Source organism: Cyprinodon tularosa, unplaced genomic scaffold (assembly GCF_016077235.1).
Source record: "Cyprinodon tularosa strain WSP-4 unplaced genomic scaffold, ASM1607723v1 ctg2, whole genome shotgun sequence".
NCBI classification, from domain to species: domain Eukaryota; kingdom Metazoa; phylum Chordata; class Actinopteri; order Cyprinodontiformes; family Cyprinodontidae; genus Cyprinodon; species Cyprinodon tularosa.
The window spans coordinates 4,040,828-4,063,039 of NW_024038733.1; the positions used below are offsets into that span (position 1 = coordinate 4,040,828).

Consider the following 22,212-nt stretch of genomic DNA (forward strand, 5'->3'; position numbering starts at 1 on the left):
TCACAAGGGAGAAGAAAGGATAAGAGTCAGAGAGAAAGATGATATGATGCTTTTCCTGTAATCTAGTTAAGAGGGGTTGGAAACTGATCCGGACTTTAGTGCAGATTGCTTAACGGAGGTGCAGGTTAAAATTGAGGTATGTTCAAATAAAACAAAAAATAGAATACAAGAATGAGAAGGAGGCCTTTGAAATACAAGTAAATTCAAGTAAATACATTTAGACGCTAAAAGGTAAATGTTATTGGAAAGCATCCATCAGTGTCTTCAAACATTATATTAATCAGTGTTCATCCCAGGTGTCGAAAAACAAGGATAGAGTGATGAAGGTGCAACCTGAACCCTGCAGTTGTCATCAGATCTTCACCGGAATGTTTTAAGAGAAGGAAAGGAAATGCAAATACACGATCAAGTCATAAACAAAATCTCGAGTGGATAGATTGAATGCTCATGGACCATGAAACCACTGATTTGTGGAACTCTGAGGCCAAATATGACACTGATAAATCCTCCTAGCTTGGCTTCATTTAAAGAAGCTTCAGCTCACAGTAATTAATAGGAAATTAGACATCTACAACTATGCACATTTTTTAAACAGATGTATTTTGGATGAAAAACTTCCGTATGCTTTGTTGATGTTTTTTGCCACAGCACAACACTAAGCCAATTAAAGCCATTTACATCCTATTGATGTGTAAAAAAATTCCATGTTGATTTTGTTGGAACTCAATGCTACATTTTATATAGTGGGTTATAATTTTCAGCCAGAGTTCTGATGAAAATTAAAGTCATAAGGAAGTTAATATTTCTTTTATCTTGCATTCTTGTTAAATCCAGAATAGAATTGATTCATCCTTCTCACATATAAAGCCCTAAACAACCAAATTCCCATCTAGCATCAATAACCAGTTGTTCCTTGTTCCTAACAGAACTTCAATCTCAATCTGTAGGTTTACTACTGGTTCACAACTATTTTTAAAGTAGAACTGGAGGAAGGTCCTTTAGTCATCAGACTCCTCATGTAGAACCAACTACCAGTTTAAGTCCGTAAGGCAGACGCCCTGTCTACTAATTTTGACAAATAGTTGCTGGGCGAGTAGGGAAATAGTTGGAGGTAGAGTGTTGTTCATACTTTAACCATTTGTTTTACATGAAATTTTAATGGGAAACATTGATGTTTGCACAAATAAAAGACACAAACCTTTGATTCTTGGCAATATAACAATTTAATATAAAAGACAGAAAAAACAAATATTTCTCTTAAAATTTCATAAACATATACAGAATATTTATATATTTGTGTTTCTAAGAGTGAAGATAAACCTGGATACAGAGCAATCAGTTGCTTTTAGCACAAAAAACGTCAAAGAACAAACACAATCACCAACATGCCATCCTCTGGAAGATCAGAAAACGTGGATTTATCTACACAGTCTGCTATTGCAAGTGTTGAACACAGACCAGGACAAACACTCGACCTTTAATCAACACTTTTAACATCTCACATCGCTCCTCTATGAAAGCTGTCCAAAACAAATCTTGTTTGCAAAAATATCACAAGAGGAAAACAAAAAAAGAAACACTGAGCCAGAAGATATAACCTGTTTGTACATTCTCACATGTAGGTCTACGCGTTTAATTCATGAATACCCTGATCTAACCGTAAAATACCAACGAGTGAGGAGCGACAGATAGGTCAATAAAATACTTAGGAAGCATAATTCAAATCAGAGAATTACAATCACATCACTGCATTTTTAAAATATTAAAAAAATAAAAACTGAGTGGTAAAATGGCTTTAAAAGATACACAATTCCTGTTTGCCACTTATTGCTAATGATTTTTTTCTATACATATACATTTCTTTTACAAATAGAGTAGAAAAAGCTCACAAATACAGTGTAGATGAAGCAAGGCAGATACCCCACAGCCGTTTGATTACTATACTGTGTGCAATGATGGGAGGAAAAAAGAAAAAGCATGTTACCAGCAGAGACTGAATGAAAAGAAAAATGCTGCCATTCATTGTTTAAGTAACTCGATGGGTAAAAAAAAAAAAGAGAAGTTTTATTGGTGAAGCCAACCATGTCTACATTATCTCCACATTAAGCTGCAAAATGTTAAAATATGTTTGATCATGCAAATACATGCAGTGGATTCAGTTCAAATAAACAAAATTATCTAATTAAATGATTAATTATATCCCTGTTATTTCCCAAGATTGTAAAATCGTTGTCTGAAACAATTAGTATACCTGCTAAGGAGTAAAATAGGAAAATATTCTATTGATCCTGAGAAAACACACTGAAATACTACAATAAAAAGGCAATTTTCTGTGTGTACTTATTTAGCCTGTAGGAGAGTGTTTTTTGTTTTGTGCAGTCCATTCAAGTGGTGTTGTGCGATTGTGCGTTTTTAAAATATCTTTATATTCATACATACTGATATCACATGTCTATAACACCGATATGAAGCTTTGGGTAGTGCTAGCTGGAGCAATCTCTTACAATAACTGGAATAATGTGAGACCAATATTAAATTTTTAAGTAAATTTTTTTATTTTCTATTTTATTTATGTGCAGTAAAATATCCCTTCATCTTTAACTGGCTTAACAGCTGAGGTCATAAACAGAAAGGGAAGACTGCCGCTATCTGAGGAAGAGTTCATGAGCAGAGGATGTGAAGATTCACCCAGGGAGAGAAAGAAGGTAAGCGGAGCGCTGCAGACCAGGTCACTCGTTATACGGCGGGTACATGGGAAGCTCAAAGTCTTCACTGTTGAAGTTAGCAGGGTGTTCTAGCATTGACAGCACATCCTAGAAGAGAAGAAATTGAGAGAATGAAACCATTTTAAACGACGGCAGTAGAAAATGCTTGAAATGTGGTAAGTTGGCCATCACTCACAGGAAACATGTCCTGGTTTCCCTGAGCGTGAGGATGCTGCTCTCCGTTATTCTGAGGATGCTGCTGCTGCTGGCTCTGCCACTGAGGCCACACCGTCTCTGCAGCTCGAGATGGGAACTGGGCTCCCGACTGGGATCCATCTAAGACGGAGGACATACTGGTAAGAATGAACAGAGTCAAATACTTCTGCATGAAAACAGCAAATAACCTGGGTTAAGATGTTTAAACTCTTCAGATTAACTGACTTAGCCTGAGTTTTGTAAAGTAACCATTGACTGACCCTAGAACAAAAACTAAACTGAGGGGGATGAAGGAGAGTAGAAATGTGAGGAAGGTGATGGGAAAATAATCAACTTGAGGTTATGTGGAAAACAAAGTCCCCTACATTTAATAGCTTCTGTGTCACACTTGGAGGCAGCAACCACCATCAAGCATTCATAATTAGCAATGAGTCTAATCTATAAAAAACATACTACCTATTGGATTAGCTTCAATTTACCCACATTAGCATGTTCAAGCATCAGTTTTTTCATCTTTTTGAAATCATTAATAGGTAGGGGTTATTCAGATCATTGTCCTGAAATTAAGGTCTTGAACTGATACCAGGTATTATCTTTTGGCATTTTCTCTTACTGAGAAGAATTAATATTCCATAAATTACAGCAAATACATCTGATTAAGCAGGTGAAAATCAACCCCAAGTTGTAGTGTAGTGTATTTGTAGGTGTTGTGCTTTTCCTGCTAGGTTGCTTTCAAAAGCTGTTATCCACTTCTACAACCCACCATAGCCGTTTGTGTTGAGGGTGGCACGGGGATTCATCTGGGAGTAATTTGTGCCGTTTGTAGGGGTGGGAGCAGCACCTGTAGGCATCTGACTGAAGGTGTTAGAAGAGCCACCACCGAACCCAGCTATTGGAGAAAACTGTTGAGACAATGCCTTCGCTGCCTGAGGAGCAACCTGGTGGCAAAGAGGAGTAACACTAAAAGCTTTTCCTGTCACTAATCAAGAATAAATTACTCCAACAAAACGAGGAAGAATAGACCGTTTTAGCTAACCTGGTTATTAAACTGAGGACGGACAGCTGGTGCAGGCCCGGGCCATCCTCCTGGCGGTTCTCCATGTAGGGGACCATTAGTGCTTGATGGGGTAACGGAGGGGGCTCCGTTCTGACGAGACATGTGAGGCAGCATCTGAGCTGCCGAGTGTGCTGGCTGTGTCATCTGGGGTGGAATACCTACTGGTCTACAGAGGGGAAAATTAAGATTTAGAGCACTGGCTTCAATGATGCCTTAAAACTAGAACTGCCAATGCCATCATTTTGACAGTTCTGAGATTTTAAAGGGAAAGAACTTTATTTACATTAATCATTTCGTTCAACGGATTTTTCCTGTTTCTATAAATCATGCATTTTCACATAGTTTCTTTTAAATTTAAAAAGTAAATATGGTTAATTTTACCTCGATCTCCCACAGCTGTCATTTTGACAGCTCTATTAGTTGCATTGCATTGCCTAGCAACCAACATTCTACCTACAACTCTTTGGCTAATACGGAAAAATGGCTTTCAGAAGAAAAAAAAAATCTAACAGCGAAACTGGCTTTAGAAATGCTTAAAAATATTGATGATAGCAATTAGGGCGGAGAAGGAGAGACCGATGAGGACGACCTGGTAGGAAGCGGCTCAGATTCTGACAGCAAGTCTGAGGATGTTCGTCCACCCCCCGGCGAAACGCAGATGTATCAGTGACCCATCAGAGAATAGGGAAAGTTTTTTTCAAGCTTCGGATAGCACTGCCCACACCTCAGCAGCACAAAAGCCACACCAGTGCCCGTGGTTTATATATAATTACACACAGGTTGGCATGTTGGATCAGATGATTAAAAAGTATTCAAGCTCCAACGCGAAGGCGTCTTGTGGCTGTATTTTACGATCATAGCAGCTATAAACACGTTGGTTTTGTTCAGGAGCTTCTTTGAACGTCACTGTCCCACAGAGACATTTTATCCTTGAACTGGTAAAACAGTTGAGCACAAACCGCAGGTTACCAGCTCCTCCGCGGCTAAAGAGCAGCTTTGGCGAAGCAAAGAAAACAACACCAGGAGCTTCAGCTCTGCACAAAAAAATGCTTATAGGATGTTTGTCATAAATGTGAAAATGTGGTCTGGGGGAAATGTTCGGAGGTAATCAATCAATTTCTGTAAATAAAATTGTAATTTCAAATGGCCAGTGGGAGTTGTACTAGTATCAGAATTCCGGGAGTCCTAGTGTTAAAGCCCAGTCTCTGGGAGAGGGGCAGCTGCAAAAGGCATCAAATTCCTTAAAATAAGCTTACACATTTTAAAAGAACGTTTCCTTTATACCGAGACTTCTAAAACGATATTAGCCTTGCACTATATCTGTTCCACTGTTTTCTGACCAGAGGTGCATAATACTCCTCACTTTTCAGCTGCTTTGGCTAGAGTCTTCTATTAAATGAACAATCAGAAGTAAAATCACACCAACAGCTAACTAAGCAGAACTAACAGATTCCCAGGCTGCTTTTAATGCAGATGAGCAGTAACAGAATTTGAGACAATCTAGCCTGAACAGATTCACAGTAAATCAAGCTTTTCAGACAGATTTTTTGTTTTTCAAAAAAAGTAACCAGTTTGATTTATGGAGGTTGAGAACAAAATATGCAATTAAACTTATTCAAACAAAGGGTTTCCTACCTGTAAGAATCACTGGAGCGACCAGTAGAAAAGTTGTTGGTGTAGATCTGAGTAGATGGTGCAGGGTTGGTTGGCATGGTCTTGGTTTGATTTGGCCCTTGGAAGAGGGGAGGATAGATCTCTGGCTTCTCTATGCTTTTGCTGTGGTCTGGCCCTGCCGCTGTCACCGGCTGTACTGGCATCTGAAACAGAGGGATTACAAAAGTTGAAAGAACAAGTACCAAGAAAAAATTTAAATCTTATTATCTAGGGGAACAAATCTTAGACCTAGACACACTGTCTTTTTGTATACACAGTGTATAAAAAGCAAAATTTCAATACATACAGCTTTTCTAACAGTGAATGAGCAGCTTTGCAGTGAAATGAACAATTCCATTTTCAAAGAGCAGCAGTGATCAAAATGTAAACAATGTAAGAGAGACGTGGTGCAAATGGTATTGATGTGGAAGGTTCTTGAACTTCTTGAAATCTTGAACTATAACATTAAACATAACATGCTGTAAAAATAATTGTGCCAAATGTTACAGTTATAGGGAATTCATAGAAGTGTCTCACAAAAGTTGTGAACATAGCAGATCTAGTTCAACACATCATATTAGTTAATGTAACTGACTGACAGTGTACAATACAGGAATGGTTTTAGACACACAAGGTTTCCATTCAAAGGCAGACACTTCCTGATCTACTATGAATGATGCATTACACACAGATGAATAAAATCTTCATTGCTCCAAAAAAAGCAAAAAGAAAAACATTCTTCTTTCTACTTTGGCAATTTTGGTTTTATTTCTGAGACTCTCCCCCTTAGCTACCACTGCTTAAAGGTCAAAGTAGATTTAAATTAACAGGGTTTTGATATTTAAAAAAATTCAGAGATAATATACATAATTGTCTTTTAATGCCAAGACAATTTAGACCTAATTTAGACCAATTTAGACCTGTGGTACGAAATGGGATTACCATTTGTACCGTTAAGTACAAAGTTGTCTTTAATATTTATCAAGCACTAAAGAAGCACATTTTCACATGACCCCCAGTCTACATGTGTCAACTTGTACTTAAAACACAAAAAATAAGAACTGGACTCTGCAATGTAATAGTGTGGCTGTTTGAATAATTCTAGGATTCTTCACAAAATGCATCATATATTTGTTAATAACACGTTGCAGTTCAAACCTGCTTGCTCATGGTGACTACAGGAAGCAGCCATATCAGTTTGCACTTTCATTTACCAGTTTGCATCATCATCAGAGTTGTGACACGGTTACAGTGTTTTCTTCTAGGGGGGTGCGCATTTACCAATGCTAATATCTCTATTGGTTTCTAGTTATTTTATTAGGTTTCTATTGACCCAAGTTTACATAAATTAAACAACTTAGGTCAAACAACCTATCAAATGCTTATAGTAGTTTTAGGAAACATGAGAGCAGAGGTGATCATGCCATTGCATCTCCCCAAACCTTGTCAGTTTACCAGCTGATCAGCCATGTTCTTCTCTAGTTTTGCTTTAAAAAAAGTGAAGCTCCATTGTAGTTTGCATATCTTGTTCAGCCATATTGCTGTAGATATAAAATCCTTGTTTACCCCCAAACAACCTTGTGTTTTTGACCCTTCACACAAATTATTCCAGTGATAGAAACTTTAAAAAACTTGGATCCGTCTGCCTCATGGTACCTGCTCCACATCAGAACCGAATAGCTGCGTTTGGACTTATTAACATCTGACATTTCTGCGGGGTCAGTTCCAAACAAAGTAAGTTAAAACAAAACAGCAAAAATTCTAGTGTTAGCTGACACAAAGACACAAATGCAGCATTAGTTAAAATATCTCAAAGGCTGGGATGGTGTGCAGGGTTAGATGGAAATCAGGTTTGGTCAGAAGCTTTATGTGCTGAATTAATCCAGTGTCGGAGCAGCATATTGATGATTTTTCTGAAACCGTGAACACTCACCTGGGGTGGAAGAGAGATCGGTCCAGCCTCATACATCCCATCCCTTGTTACACCTCCCTCCAGGTCAGCCTGCTGCTGCTGCTGTAGCTGTCTGCATAAGCAAAGACAAAACAAGTGATTTGACTGGTGTCCACCAAGAAAGAACTTGTTTCACTAACCCTTCCCTCCACTGATGATTGAGAAATCCCAAAAACACCACAACCCGCCACCAGTAACCATAAACAAGAGAGGTGAAGAGAAGTTTCACACATAGCTTATGTGCTACCCCACTTCCATTAAAGGTTTGTCAGAGAACTACATTTCAAGGTTTAGAAGACATGCTTCCTTTTTTATTGATAGTTATTGAATGACAGGAGGAGGAGTCACCCAGAATGGGAAATAAGGGGGGAAAAAATGACAGGAAACACTTTAGCCGGCTAGAAACAGCTACAGACTCCCACAAGCAGCAGCCCATCAGTCTCCCCTAAGGTGGGAGGAACGGCTCCTCAGGTCCGATCTCACCTGGTGGCCAGCCGGCCTGGGCTGAGCACGACAGGATGGCCATTTGGGCTGCTTTGACCCAGGGGCAACGGAGCCCCGGGAGAGGAGATGGGGGTGAGGGGGTCCTGGGATGAGTTTCTACTTCCCAACAATCATTGTTGGGTGAAGAGCAGAAGTGTTGGGAGAAAGTGATCAGTAAGAGCTTTTATATTTCCTTTTTTTTTTTTTATCGAGAGGTTCTTCTTGAGGTTCAGGAGGAACTGAGGACTTGAGGGAAATTGATAAGCATCCAAACAGAGCTAACATTTCTCAACAGTCACATTTTATAACTTCCATCATTTCTCTATGCACTCTATTAGGCTGAGTCACGGTGCAAGTGTTACTTACTTGACGTTGACGTTGGTACAGATGATGTATTCGATCTCCTCTGAAAAGGGGTTCTGGAAAGTAAAGGAGCTCGTTCTCATCAGCATCCATTCCCTTGATTTGGCACGGAACCGAAACATGACAGAAAGAACCTGGCCTTTCAGCTTCACCACCTGAAGACGAAAAAACATGGTGCTCAGCTTCATTTTTTACAGATATTATTAAAAAAGTACGTCTAACCACTGGTGTTGGTGTATCACAGTCTGTAGAGCCTTGAATTTTTTTTTTTTTTTTTTTGTTAGTTATATTTGACTCCAAGTATGACCTCATAACATAAATACAAAGCAGAATTTAAGACATTCACATCATTGAATCCAGAAAGAAACATTTCTATCTTTCCATTTAGTTATACAAATATTTAGCTTCTAGCTAATCAAAATACATATTTAAGAAAATGTTATCCTGGTACCTATAACATGCAGACAGTATGAATTCTCCATGGCAAATGGATGGTAGAGTCCCATGTCTTTCACCTGCAGTCCGCATGTTGCAATTATTCCCAAAAACCTGTCAATAGGTTCTGCAATAGAACTTAAAAGGCAGTCGTTCCAGCAGTTCATCTGTGAACCTTTTGTTTTTTTTAAGAGGGGAGAACTCCACTATTTTTTTTTTTTTTCCACACAACTTTCCATTTCCATATGTTTAAAGATAGCATCCTTCTATAGTAATGCTAATTGTGGTTTTTCCTCCATGTGAGAGGAATCAATGAATGTCTGCTGGATAAAGTGTCAAATCAGCATTTTCCCCATGACTGTGAAAACCAAAACATTTCTGAATTACAAGTCCCTTTTATTAGACTTCTGTAAAATTTTCTGGAATCCTAACCAACTATTAAAGATTTAAATTCTTAAAAACGTATCACTCGTTGTCTAATAAATCTACATAACATGAGTCTCACTTTTTAGATGAAGAAATGAAATCAATAAACTTTCCAAATATATTCTACGCCATGTAATTACAGCTGAATTAATCTTTCGTTTTTTCCAGCTTCCTTTATGTGCAGACATGCAGACCACGATTTAAGGGAAATGTCTCATAAGACAAGCACCTGATGTACATTTGAAAAAAAATTATTCTAATAAGAACATCAGATTTGCAGAATGAAGTCCTAGAGAAACTTTCCGGGGAAAAAAACAAATGTTTCTTTCAAATTAGACAAGGTTAAGGAAGTACAGGACTGTACGTGTACTCGATCCTCTAAAATGCATAAATAAAGGCAACAGGAACAGGACATTGAAAATAATGAAGTGAGATCAAAACAAGCTTTTGTTTGGTACCTGGTCAAAGCTGTCTCTTAGCAACCCCTGGTCTTCAGGGTGACAAAAATCTAGGATAGTCTTCCCCAGTAATTCCTGCAACATTAGAAATATAGCAAATTCAATTATCTTGAGCAAGTTAAGCAATCTAAGAATGCTGTCATTGGTGGGCTGTGTTTACCTGCGGCTGGTAGCCAGTAGAGGCCACGCAGCGATGGTCCACGAAGGTGAACATGCCTTGGCAGTTGTGGCGGGAGATGAACTCCACTGGAACGCTGATACTGTTGATGTCTGTGTCACCAGGGCAACAAGTAACCTGAAGAAAAGGAGGAAAGGGGGTGAAAAATCATAAGAAAGCAGCACGGGACAATAAGGCAGGAATTTCCCAACAAAAGCAACTTCAAATATCTAAAATCCAAGTCTGACTAAATCAACTTCCTGTATTTTTTTTTTCTGTCATACTGTATGTTTTTGTGGTCTGCAAATTATTTCCCCTGAGAAGGACCAGCTATATAGTCATGTAAAAAAAAAAAATAAAAGAGAGAGTCTACGTCCCACAGTGGTGCATTCAGGTGCATCAGGCACAAAGCAAATAAGTCAATAAAAATATACCGGTATGTGCGTAAAAACCACTATATAACTGTACAGCAAAGGAAAACCCACAACGGTGAAGGTATTTTAAACTGTCTATTCAGATCAGATGGAAGAGGAAATATGTTCCAGAAAAAAAAGACAAAGAAAACAGTCGCATATTATGGAATAAAAACCTTGTAAATAACAGTGCTGATGTAAAAAGAGCAAGGAAGAAAAAAAGAATTAGATTTAATCGATTTTTGAAATAATTTGTAACTTTAATCTAATAATCCTTTCCTGAATATAAAGATGCTAAAACATGCAATTTGTTAAAAGAATCTGCTCAGAGCAGCCATTAAGGCAAAACTGTACTAAATATTCATATATTCTACAAAAAAACAAACAAAAAAACAACCAAAACATATTAAGCAGTTCTTGTTATCAGAAATAAATATAAAAGAATCAACAGATTTGCAAATGAATCATTGGTTGCTGGCCCCAAATTTAGAGTTTTACAAGTCTCATAACAACTCAGAAACCTTTATATTACCATCTAAAGGCAGAAGAGTTGGTGGGTCGGATTAGCTTGCTCTACAGACGTGGCTCTTAGGGTTCAATGCCTAGCCCAGTGGCACATTGTCCTGTGACAGCAACAAACTAAACAAACCAACAACTTTTGGAGTTAAAGACCACCACTCTCCTCACTGAGCTGCAGCCGCTGACAACAGTTGTACTACTGAGGCTAAACGTCATCAAATCAGAATGGCAACCCTGACTTCACCATGTGAATCCCACTATTTTGTCTCTATATTGAGAAAAAAACAAAAACATCATCCATACTTGTAATCGCCCGATGGCAACTAGACAATATCGACTCCCCTGATTGTTATCTGCTTCATCTTCTGTTAATGATACACCTGAAATACAAACAATATGAAAAGGTAATCAGCAGAGAGTCCTGTTAAAATCAACATTATGCAACAGAAGTATCTGTACTTTTTTTTTCACCTGCAGGGGGCCAGGACTTGATGTATCCTGTACAGTGGACCACAACATATTGGGGCTCCCCTTCCTTGGGAGTTCCTAAACCATTCCTGGTGTGAAGAAAAAAAACATGCATTTTCCATTGGAGTTCTGGATCTTATGGGTAATTCAAAGATAGAGGTTCTTTGGTTTACTCACCTGTTCCTACTCCTAAGGAAGCTTAGCCTGTTCATGGACATTGGTTCCACTGGGCATGTGCCGCATCTGCAGGAAGGTATAAAGACAGATTCAGAACAAATTTAAATGTCAAGCCACACCCACCCATCAGTTTAAAGAGCGTACCAGCCTGATTTATCTAGAACGTGTGAGCCTAACCTCATTCTGCAGATGAATGATCGACGTGCTCCCATAGTCATTCTAGCTGATGACTGCTGACTCTCCTTTTTCACGGTTCCCGTCTTCAGGTCCAACATTCTCCCTTTTAAAGTAAACATGACACAAAAAGTTAAGATTTTCTTCTGTTTTCTTCCGTGAGAAGGCCTTGTTTGTCTTACTGTACCCGTGTTGTTGTTTTCCGAGGTTGAGAGCTGCTCCCTGAGCTTTTCTGTGTCGTCTGGGTGGAGTTGATCATACAGAGAGGTGCCCAGCCATTCCGACTGCGCCTGGTTAAGTACAGGTGTGACAGAGTCCGAGACGTAAACAATGCGACCTGTCTCGCATGACACCACGAACAAAAAGCCGTCTGCTGCTTCCAAGATGAGGTGCTTAAGCTCCTGTGGATGAGCAAAAATAAGATGGCGGGAAAGTCAATGCAAAGCACTATACAGTCCATTAAACACTAAATAAAAACAAAGACAAACCGGTTCCTTGTTTAAGTTTTTTCTGCAGTCTACACTTGTGATGTTTTTCTATCGTGTTGCATCGCGACTGGGTCAACATGTGTTTGTTTTCAACTGGTTACTTTGCAGTTTTAGGGATCTTAAGCCCCTGTCACGCCATGACAATTTATGCTAGCGTATGCCTGACGTACAAAAAGTCTGGCAAAAACGCTGGCATATGTTGGATAAGTTATTGGTATATTTTGTGTAAGTTATGTATAAGTTATGAGCACACTGAAGAATGCTGACACAGGTCGACAAACAGCAAGTATATCGTTACGGCAAGTATGCTAGCGTATGCTCATACGTTGGCCAAAAGTAACAGGTAAGTTATCTGATCGTTGACACACGTTAATTGTAAGTTGCTCATAAGTCATTCCGTCTAGCTCATCCAAAACCTATGAATAACTTCTGCATAACTTATCAAGAACTTGTCTCCAGCGCATATCAACGTATTTGATGTGTTCCAGACGACCGCTGAACGTGTTTCTAACTTACACCTAGTGTATAATGGCTTATTTGAGGCCAGCAGGCCTTTGGCCGAGCAATATTAGCCAGCTTTTTAAATTATCGCATCAGTTGATACATGCAAGTGTTCGCCAATTCATTCGGCAACAATGACTTGAAATGGTGTGAAGCACATTTATTGCTGCTCCCTCCACCTGTTTGTTTGATGAGGATGTTTTTTGTTTAAATCAAGACTTGTGTATTATTTGCTGGCATTGTGTATTTTATTTTATTTTTTTTTCATGCAAGAGGTAGGAAAAGCAAATCAGCTCCAAGAATCAGTTCAAAAATATCAGCAGCACATATCAGGGAAATGTTTGATGTCAAAATAAATTGGCATTGGCCTTCAGAAACAAACAAAACACCCCCACAAAAATAGGAGTCAATCTCTAAATTTAAGTGACTCACTGACAAAGTCAGCCCTTTATAAACAGACGGTGAGTAAGATCAATTTAATCCAATGATAAAGGGTAATACCATTTCATTGTGTTCTGTGTCACTGTGCATCAACAAAATCCTCACAGGATGAAGAATAACCAGCCGATTGGCCTGCATTGGTTCTTATGAGACACCGCGCAGGCCCAGCACGTAGGCACTGCATGCTTTTAAGAAGATGAAGCTATCTCTGACAATGATTGCTTTCAAAATCTCTTTTATATCTCTGCTTAAATTTGTATCTTTTTTGTCAAACTAATTGTTTCCCACGCACATTTTACACCAGTTAATATACATGTCCCATTTTGTTATATCTGGCTATTTACTCTATTTTTCAGTACAGCAGTAATGCACTCAATTTAAGAGACTATTTTCCCTTAATATGGTTTGGGTTGGAAGTTTCCTCACTGTACTGCAGATCTGACATCTGTCAAATGGGTCCAACACAGCAAACAGATGAAGTGTTATATTCAAGATGGATTATGTGTATACAAAGAAGCTCAACTCAAAATCCAATGGCAACTCTAAGGTGGAAAAAGTAAAAAACAAAAAACATAATCCCCAACAAAACCTTATCAATTATACGCAGTATTAGGGCCAGGCTGGAGATTTTTTTCCTTCTATTTCGAGAATAAAGTTGTAAAATTACAACAATAAAGTCATAAAATTATGAGAATAAAGCCGTAATATTAAGAGAATAAAGTCCTAAAATTATAAGAAACACGTATTTTATGAGAACTCTTACAATTAGCACTTTATTCTCTAAAATGAGGAATGTCGAGCATCATGTGAAGTTATGCTTTGGCTCTGGTTTAACAAATAAGAAAATCTTTGAGCACACCAGCGTCATCTTGGGTAGCATGTCAAAGTGGACTCGGGTTGCTGTTTGGTTGGTTGCTGGTCGGCCGTCATCTGCTGGTCAGAGCTCGAAGCTTTCTTTCTGAAACGGATTCTTGTATGATGACTTTATTCTTGCAATGTTACGACTTTATTCATATCCGACTTTATTCTCGTAAAGTTATGACTTTATTCTCGTAATAGAAGGAAAAAAAATAATCTCTAGCTTGCCCCTTATACTCCGTCGTACAAGAACAAGCGTTAGCAACCAGAACATTTAGAAGAGTGCTGCAATTCCGTGTTTTGGCCACAGGTGGCAGTATCAATAGAAAGCTTCATAAGGCCTCTTTAAACCACTTTAGTTGACCCAAAAACTCTCTCTCTCTGCCAACTAAGTGCCTGGGTTTTTCTTATTTATCTGACTGCAATGACAGTGATAGTTTTAGTTGTAGTGCAGGTGAGTAGGGATGGGAATCTTTTTTCGATTCCCGCAGCACCAGAGCCTAGAGCGCCGGCTCTGGGGAGCACGACTTACGTCACGTTTTTTACGCAAGTTACGCAAGTTACGCAAGTTGGAAGAACTATTCGAGGAGGAAGACAACGAGCTGCGGTCACTTTGTGAATCAAAGCCCCGTCTTTCCTTAGCCCAGAGGGTAGATCAGGAAATCCAGCTCTATAAAAGCTTGCCCTCCATTCCCTGCAGGGATAGCGCCACACTGTGGTGGTGGAACAAGCAAGATATGCTGCCCTTGCTATCTGGACTGGCTGAAAACTACCTCTGTGTGCAGGCTTCCTCCACGGCTGGAGACACCATAAGCCCTGAAAGATCCTGTATCCTTCCAGAAAAAGCAGATATGCTCATCTTTCTGCAAAAGAACTGTTAATGTTCCCTACTACTGTTTTATAATTAGTATTTTTTGTTATTTAAAATAGGTTATTATCCCATCATTTGTTATTAGACATTGTTGGTTATTAAGTTTGTTCTTGTATTCATTTTTCATTTAAACACAGATGTTACTCCAGTTTCACATTTCCTGTGGACATCTTGATCTTGTTGAGTTTGTAAGATTGTGCAATAGTTAAGTAAACAAAGTTGATTCTGATAATCAAACCGTTTGTTCTCCTTTTTCCCCCAAATTGGAATCGAAAAAAGAATTGATAAAGAATCGAATTGTTTCATAGAATCGAAAAGGGAATCGGAATCCTGAAAATCTTTTCAATTCCCAACCCTACAGGTGAGTGCATGGTGAAGCTAACTGCTAGGACTGGGCCAAGAGGTCCATCTGCCTGGTAATCATTTAAAGTGGATGATGCTGTTCTGCAGGCAACCTCATTAGGACTTAAAGTTACTTTAAGCACAAACAAATCATGTATTCTGCTTCAGTTTCTATTGTTGTCAAATTTTATTCAAATCCATGCCGTTTCCTCACCTTTGTCTTAAAGGTTTTGTTCCAGCTGCACACAAGTATACATTACTTCTATTGTTGCTGGCCAGTGGCCATCATTTCTATTATTTTGACAGAAAAAAAAAATATCAGATATCAGGAATACATATTCAGTTAAGCTAATAAATGTCAAGACGGCCACATAAAATGTCTTTAAGTGGTCGTTTCTAGGTATATAAAACTTATTTCTTACTAGCACAATTTTTTTTTACTTTCTGAAATTCAGTTTCTGCTGCAGAAATGTAATTCAGAAAATAGATTATTACAGTTCCACTAGGAAAATGATTTTTACCAGAATTTCTATTTTAGTGATCCACAAATGGAACAACAGGGAGGAGAGTGCTTTTAATAAATGTAAAAAACAAACAAAAAAAACTATCCATTTAGTAGCGCAACAATCTTCTTTTATGCCATCTTTCTCTCCTTTAGCGCTGTTTCTCTGTCTTTTACATACATTCTCCATTTTGTTCGGTTTTCTAAATTTCTAATCTCTAGTTCCAGTGATATGAAATACACACTTCCTGTTTTCTGTCGTCATGGTGACTCGTCAAATTGGGGCTCCACTGATAATGGCTTTTCATACTTGTTCAATATTTGGATCAGAGTTTGTTAAAACTGCTTTTTGAAACGGACCCCAACTGCCTTATGCATTTAGTTGTCAATAGAGCCAGGAGTGGTAGAAGTTTAAAAAATCGTAATAACAGCCTTTTCATCAAAACAATTTGTCAACATAATACCTCCACAGGACATCTAGAGTTGTGGAGAAAAAAACAACATGATTATTATTGAAAAAACTATTGAATATAAACATGTTTTATAAATTCTAACAGGACCAAAATATATTAATACATATATATATTAATTTACTACTAGTTAAGATGCTAAACTTAACACAAAAGGACCAATAGCAATCTATAGGTTGATATAATGTGAGGTGGAGCTCAGGCTTTGCCAGATTCTAGAAGCTCTTTTATAGACCTAAGAAATAATGATATGGCTCAGATTCAAGCCAAAAAAACAAATAAATAAAAAACTGGTCAAGATCAGTCAAGCTTTTGTGTGCTGGTGTAGACTTAACAAAGCTAACTTAATGGCTGGGAGGAGTTAAACTTGTAACCATCAGCTATAAATAAAAGGAGAGTAGAGCTTAAATAAATTAAGACTTTCAACTAACAAGCAAAACAGTTTGAAACCCAGTTAGGGCTGCAACAACGAATCGATAAAATCGATAAAAATCGACTTTTAAAAGCGTTGGCAACGAATTTCATCATCGATTAGTTGTGTCGCGCGATTATTGCGTCATCCGCCGCGCCGTCATCACTGCCTCTTGACTGAAAGAGGAAGAAAAAAAAAATATGGCAGAGCGAGTCAGCGCTGCAGGTGCAGTGTTGCCAACTCAGCGACTTTTCAGACCCCTCCAGTGACTATTTTTCAAAACAGCGACTAGCGACAAATCTGGCGACTTTTTTCTGTGTCACTGGCGGCTTTTGGAGACTCTTGCATGAAAGCATGTATCGTTCCTACTCTGCCGTGGGGCGCCTCCCCCACCCCAACCGCGTTTTCCCGCAGGAGTCCCTCTCAGTCAGAGCCTCAGCGTCCAGACTGCAAATGAAGCGCGCATGCACCGGGATTAAAGGCGCAAATTGATCACAATAATTAAAATAGCCTGCTCTTTGTAAAGCGAAAAAAGTGATAACATGCAACTTTTTTCAAAAGAAATTAACATGGCACGGAACCACCATGTTTGTTTGGTTTTAAAGTGGGGAAACGTAACGTTAGTTTCTCAGGTAGCTCATCTGATGCTTTCCTTACATTGTTAGTAGGTTACAGACAGTGATAAGGTTGGCTACTTATTTTACTTTTAATTTCATTTGAATTAGCTTAAGCAGCGTTTATATTTTCTTTATAAATAAATTAACTTGCAAATTATGAGGGCAAGGCTTTAAAAGTTTAAATCTTCTGGCAAAGATAAAGTAAAGAGGATCCTGCAATTTATGGAAGTAAAGCAGAATAAAATCCAGCAAGATCAGTAATATGTCAATTAATTATCTGCCACATTCCCATGTAAATATCTGTTTTTGGAGGATGTGTTTTTTAGCACCCCTAGTTCTCTCATTTTTATTCCAAATACAATTTATAATTTGAATCACAGGGCTATTTTTATCTCTATGGTTCAGTATTTTCTCAAGTAGCAACTTTAACTGCTATACTTTCCTGTCTTAAAAGGCAGAACTCTTCTAGTCTAAAAAAACTCATTTGTTGAAAAGGGGGGACCTATTTTTTGAACCCCTTAGGGGCTTTTAAAAACAAAAATGTCTTTTTTTGTGCTTTATGAAACAAAGTAGCCTATATTTTGTGGATGTACAGCTACATTTCTCATGTAAGTTTGCATAGTTTTAACACAAACATTTATTTTTCATATAGCACCAGTACAGTTAATGAGCAACCTGTACTTGTGTGCTTGTTTGTTCTGCCTAAAATGTTTATTTTGGAATAAAGAGGTAAATATAAAAAATATTTTTTGTCCGATTCATCGATTAATCGAAAAAATAATCGTCCGATTCATCGATTTTTAAAATAATCGTTAGTTGCAGCCCTAAACCCAGTATAAACTGTGTCTTTGATTTGTCACAAAGTTTGGATTCAAGCCGACTGAAGATGCACCCTTTAACATCAGATAATCCCATTTTCCTCAGCTCTCATACCTGATCAGTGAGAAACGAAGGTTTGTACGACCCATCTGCATTAGTATTGGCATTTCCTCGGAGGGACTTCATGTGGGAGACCGCCATTCGCAGAATAGTCAGCTTATCTGGTTTTCGTGCCAGTGCGCTGCACGAGGGCACCATGTCCGACAGTTCCCCGATGTAGGCAGACATCTTGTTCCTCCTCCGCCTCTCAATCTCACTGTGATTCTCCCTGGAGTGAGGAAATGGGTTGGTAGGAATGGAGAGAAAAGCAGTGATTGAAATGGTGGAAACAGACGAGAAGGTGGGAAACACGAAGCAGAGTTTGGAGATGCAATGTAAATGTGAGAACTAGGAGGAAGAACTGGGAATGAAAGAACATAATATAAATCATGGACGCATAAAAAGTAAATAATGAAATAAATGTGAGCAGTGAAATAGTTGTAGTTAAGAAAGGACGAATGTCTGGCCTTCTGAGGCCAGACTGTGTGACAAAAGAGAGCATGTGCAGACAGAGAAAAGACCCTTTAGTTGTCCTGAGAGGGAGACAAAAGGGACAAAGAACAGTTGCTCAAGCTGAAGGGATTATACCAGAGTGAAAGAAGACCCAGACTCACAAACAGCAGTGTGGTTAGTGACACATAACATAACGGCAGTCTGCAAGAGACGACCAGCTGCCTTTCTGACAAGCACCAAAACAGACACAGAGGGACAAAAATGTACTGGTAAATGTGTGCTGTCAAAATGAGTGCTGGGATCCCAGCAGGGCAGGATAAGATCTGATCATCGCATTCAGTATCAATATGGACACAAGCAGGAGAGGTAACCTTCCTCAGTGCTACATGCCATACCTGGCTAGTTTTTCCTTATCTGCAAAACTCTGATCTTCTTCCAGAAACCTGGAAATAAAACCAGCCTACTAAAACACCGACCCAAAAGTTACTGGAAATAATAAAAAAAAGAATGTAACACAGACATACACAACAGAAACAAACAAACCAGAACAAAAAACTTAAAGTAGGAAAGAGAATAGGGGGTAAAATCCCAATAACACTATCACATGCTGTCCTTCACAAGTAAACCCTACCTGGCAAAGCGCTCTTTTTCATTGTTTGAGCCTCCTGTTTCATCGTCAAATCTGATAAAGAAAGCAAACACTGTCATCAAAGCGTCTCAAACAATTCATGTGCATATATCATCTCATCTAACCAAGTCCATTTCACATATGATTCAAGAAGCATATAGGCAGTCATCAGATTAAAGGTCATTCAAATTTTCTGCCTACGATAAAACAGCTCCTAAAAAATGAACCAATTCGTAGCTTAACTTTATCCTAACCCACTTCCATTTCAAAATGTTTTACACATAGTTATCAAACTAGCGCAGTTTAGTTTGTTTAAACCACACATAAGATTCAACAACTCATACCTACCCTCAAAAGACTTTTCAAAGTTATTTTGGTGTCAGGTATGTTTTCAGTTATTGTAAAATAAAATTAAAAACAATTTTAGCAATCTCTTATCTTCATTATTCATAAAAATATTTAACCTCAACAACAAAGAAATAACAGAATTGACCACAGCTTATTACATGGGAGCAAATTTGCGATGTAAAAGGATAAAATGTCAAGTTGCAGATGCCGAATATGGGTACTACTATGAGAACTAGTAAAAACCTAAGCCAGGAAGAAAAAAAAAGAAAAAAAAGCTAATATATTTTTAGATCTTGAAGAGAAATTATAACATGCTAGAGTCTGTATTTGCATGCCAGAGAACCAATATAGTAAAATCTTCTGCAAAACGATGAAACAAGGTTGTTGCCTTTTTAGTTTACAAGTCATTCTACTCTAATAAAGGGATCAAGAAGTCTTATCTGCTTTCCAAAACTACATGCAATAATAATATCAACCCTGTGTCTAGTCTGTATAGAGAACATGACAATATCCAGTATTTGTGTAGAAGAGTAGATGAACCAGTTCAGCCCAGATACACGTAAGAAAACTACATAAACATAGAGGGCAAAATACCTCATCAACTTTCCATCATCTTCGTCAAATTCTTGCCTGTAATATAAAGCAAATCGGACCATTGTGATTATTTTCGTCGAGGATGAGGAGACCAGACACATTTACAGAACACAGCTGATAAAATACTCACGCTGCCCGTCTTTTGTTGGTGCCTTTCGGGACACCAGTCCCGCCGTTCGGGGTCCCACTTGCTCCCATACCCAGACTGTGGTCTGTTAAGTCTATTAATAACACAGCGAGGGACAGACTCAATAAAGCGCAGATGACAGGTGATTTCCTTTTGTGCTTAAAGCAGTGAAAGGGAAACCTAACCGCGTATAGGGCCCTAAACTTAAAAGTACAGCGAGCTACATGTTTGTTGGGCTGGAAGTTAACTCGAAAAGAAAGCAAAACCCTTTTATTGAGATCCTTAAGATGGCAGAGACAACGCGACGCATGGCTAGTCTCAGAGCTACAAACAACATTAAAAAAACATAACATCTGGAGCGAGTTAACTGAGAAATGCTTGACAGTTAGCCCTGTAATTTTTGTTATATTCCAAATCTATGGTTCGTACAAAAGTTAGAACATTCAATGTGTTATTTTAACATCCCAAAACTGAAGTTTAAAGGCACCAGCAGTCAGTTAACAATCAACTTCTTGTGTAACAACCAGCTAGGGTTATATTAGCATTAGCTCCAATGCTAAGCTAACTTAGCTTTTGCTGTCACGCATCTTTAGGCAAATGTTTACATAAAACAGCACTGATGGAAAAATAGCTAAAAATGGATTAACAGCGGCTCAGGAACGTAGGTTAACCGTCAACTTGAATTTGACCACTCCTTACCTGGATTTGAAGAGGACATATCCGCGTTGAACAACATAAACAAATAACTTCTTTCACAAGGGAAAAAAAAAATCCTCGAACTCTCCACCCTCCCTCCGCCTGGCTAAGCTAGCTTCGGACCGACAAGTGCAGATTTCCAAGCGCACTCTCCCTTTTTTCCTGAGAAAGGCTCACAGCCATAACTGACGCTACTTCGGAGCTATGAGAAAGATTCACACACTATCACAACCTAATTATTAATCCCTGTCACAGCCCCCGTTTTCCTGTCTTCAACCCGTTTAAACCCCCCTTTCCAAGTAAGATGGCGTTTCCGAGCTAAAACTCTCAGACTGTATTTCTTTCTCAGCTTTCTATTGGACATGAGGCAGACAGATACTAGTGACGCGATGGCTTCACCCTTTTTTTATTGGACATGAGTCACAGAGTTACTAGAGACGAGTTGGCTTCAACCTATTTTTATTGGACATGAGTCAAATAGATACTAGTGACGCTTTGGCTTCAACCTTTTTTTTATTGGACACGAACTAGTAGCATACCAATTACGTATATATCTGGGAAACCCACATATTTATTCTTCTTCATTAACTCTGGCAGTGGAGGTGGGACATGCAGGTCTGTGACTGTGTGTCAAGGTCTTGGGTTCTTTTGTTTCTAAAACCAGTGAGCAGATTATCAACTGTGTTTTCTCTGAAATGACCTAAGAGCAGCGAACGAGTACAAAAGCACAGAAAATTATTAACTTAAAATTTTTTGTTTGGTAAAAAGATACATGTCTCACAAATATGATAGTATTTTGCCTTTTTGTCATGCTGCCACTCCTAACTTCTTTTTATGTATTGGAATTTTATGTGATAGAGTAACACAAAATAAGTGGAAGAGAAAGGATCCATTATATATTTTTTAACAAATATAATTCAAAGCATTACGTTAACATGCCATCTCCAGATCTGTCTTATTTCAGGATGTTGCTTTTTAAGTATTGGGTTTAGGACAGGGTGCACAAAACTGATTTTTCATGGAACTAGTTACTTTAGTTTTCATATAGGTCTCGGCGGTGGGTGGTGCAAAGAACGACATATTTGCAATGGTTAGAGAAATCTATAAAGCTGAAGCAGGAAAGCAGGAGAGAAATGCAGAAGAAGAAGTTAAAAAATAGGGGTTGCAAAATGTAAGTTAAAACAAGTAACTGATCAATTTGTTCAATATCTTCAGTCTGATCAGGATTAGAGCTTAGAAATAAATGCACAGGAGGGAAATCAACACACCTCCACCTTCATTATCATCAGAG

The 22,212-nt window shown here is 38.4% G+C and overlaps 1 protein-coding gene across 7 annotated transcripts; it reads right to left on the reverse strand.

Moving 5' to 3' along the window:
- Positions 1 to 1,199: 1,199 nt before the first annotated feature.
- On the reverse strand, positions 1,200 to 21,251 carry LOC119783000 (aryl hydrocarbon receptor nuclear translocator-like). 7 transcript variants are annotated; one of them, XM_038284233.1, is made up of 21 exons: positions 20,925 to 21,251; positions 20,229 to 20,319; positions 20,099 to 20,134; positions 19,160 to 19,210; positions 18,924 to 18,971; positions 18,091 to 18,304; positions 11,843 to 12,056; positions 11,659 to 11,761; positions 11,482 to 11,547; positions 11,296 to 11,393; positions 11,140 to 11,216; positions 9,908 to 10,042; positions 9,748 to 9,822; positions 8,432 to 8,583; positions 8,066 to 8,182; positions 7,565 to 7,655; positions 5,614 to 5,795; positions 3,958 to 4,144; positions 3,685 to 3,859; positions 2,902 to 3,041; positions 1,200 to 2,813 (listed from the first exon to the last, which is right to left on the reverse strand). In XM_038284233.1, exons 1-21 carry the CDS (start codon positions 20,959 to 20,961, stop codon positions 2,730 to 2,732), a joined length of 2,373 nt encoding a protein of 790 aa, XP_038140161.1. In that variant the 5' UTR covers positions 20,962 to 21,251; the 3' UTR covers positions 1,200 to 2,729. The 7 variants fall into 7 exon arrangements, with proteins under 7 accessions (XP_038140161.1, XP_038140162.1, XP_038140164.1 ...); XM_038284234.1 differs by having other exon boundaries at positions 11,308 to 11,393; positions 20,925 to 21,250; XM_038284236.1 differs by lacking the exon at positions 18,924 to 18,971 and having other exon boundaries at positions 11,308 to 11,393; positions 20,925 to 21,250.
- Positions 21,252 to 22,212: the final 961 nt, after the last annotated feature.

Coding starts and splice junctions, on each gene's coding strand:
- LOC119783000 (XM_038284233.1), bottom strand. CDS start 20,961: ATGTTGTTCAACGCGGATATGTCCTCTTCAAATCCAG. Junction 11,762..11,842: donor CTCGGAAAACAACAACACGG/GTACAGTAAGAC, acceptor TTACTTTAAAAG/GGAGAATGTTGGACCTGAAG. Junction 11,217..11,295: donor CCCTGCAGGTGAAAAAAAAA/GTACAGATACTT, acceptor TTTGTATTTCAG/GTGTATCATTAACAGAAGAT.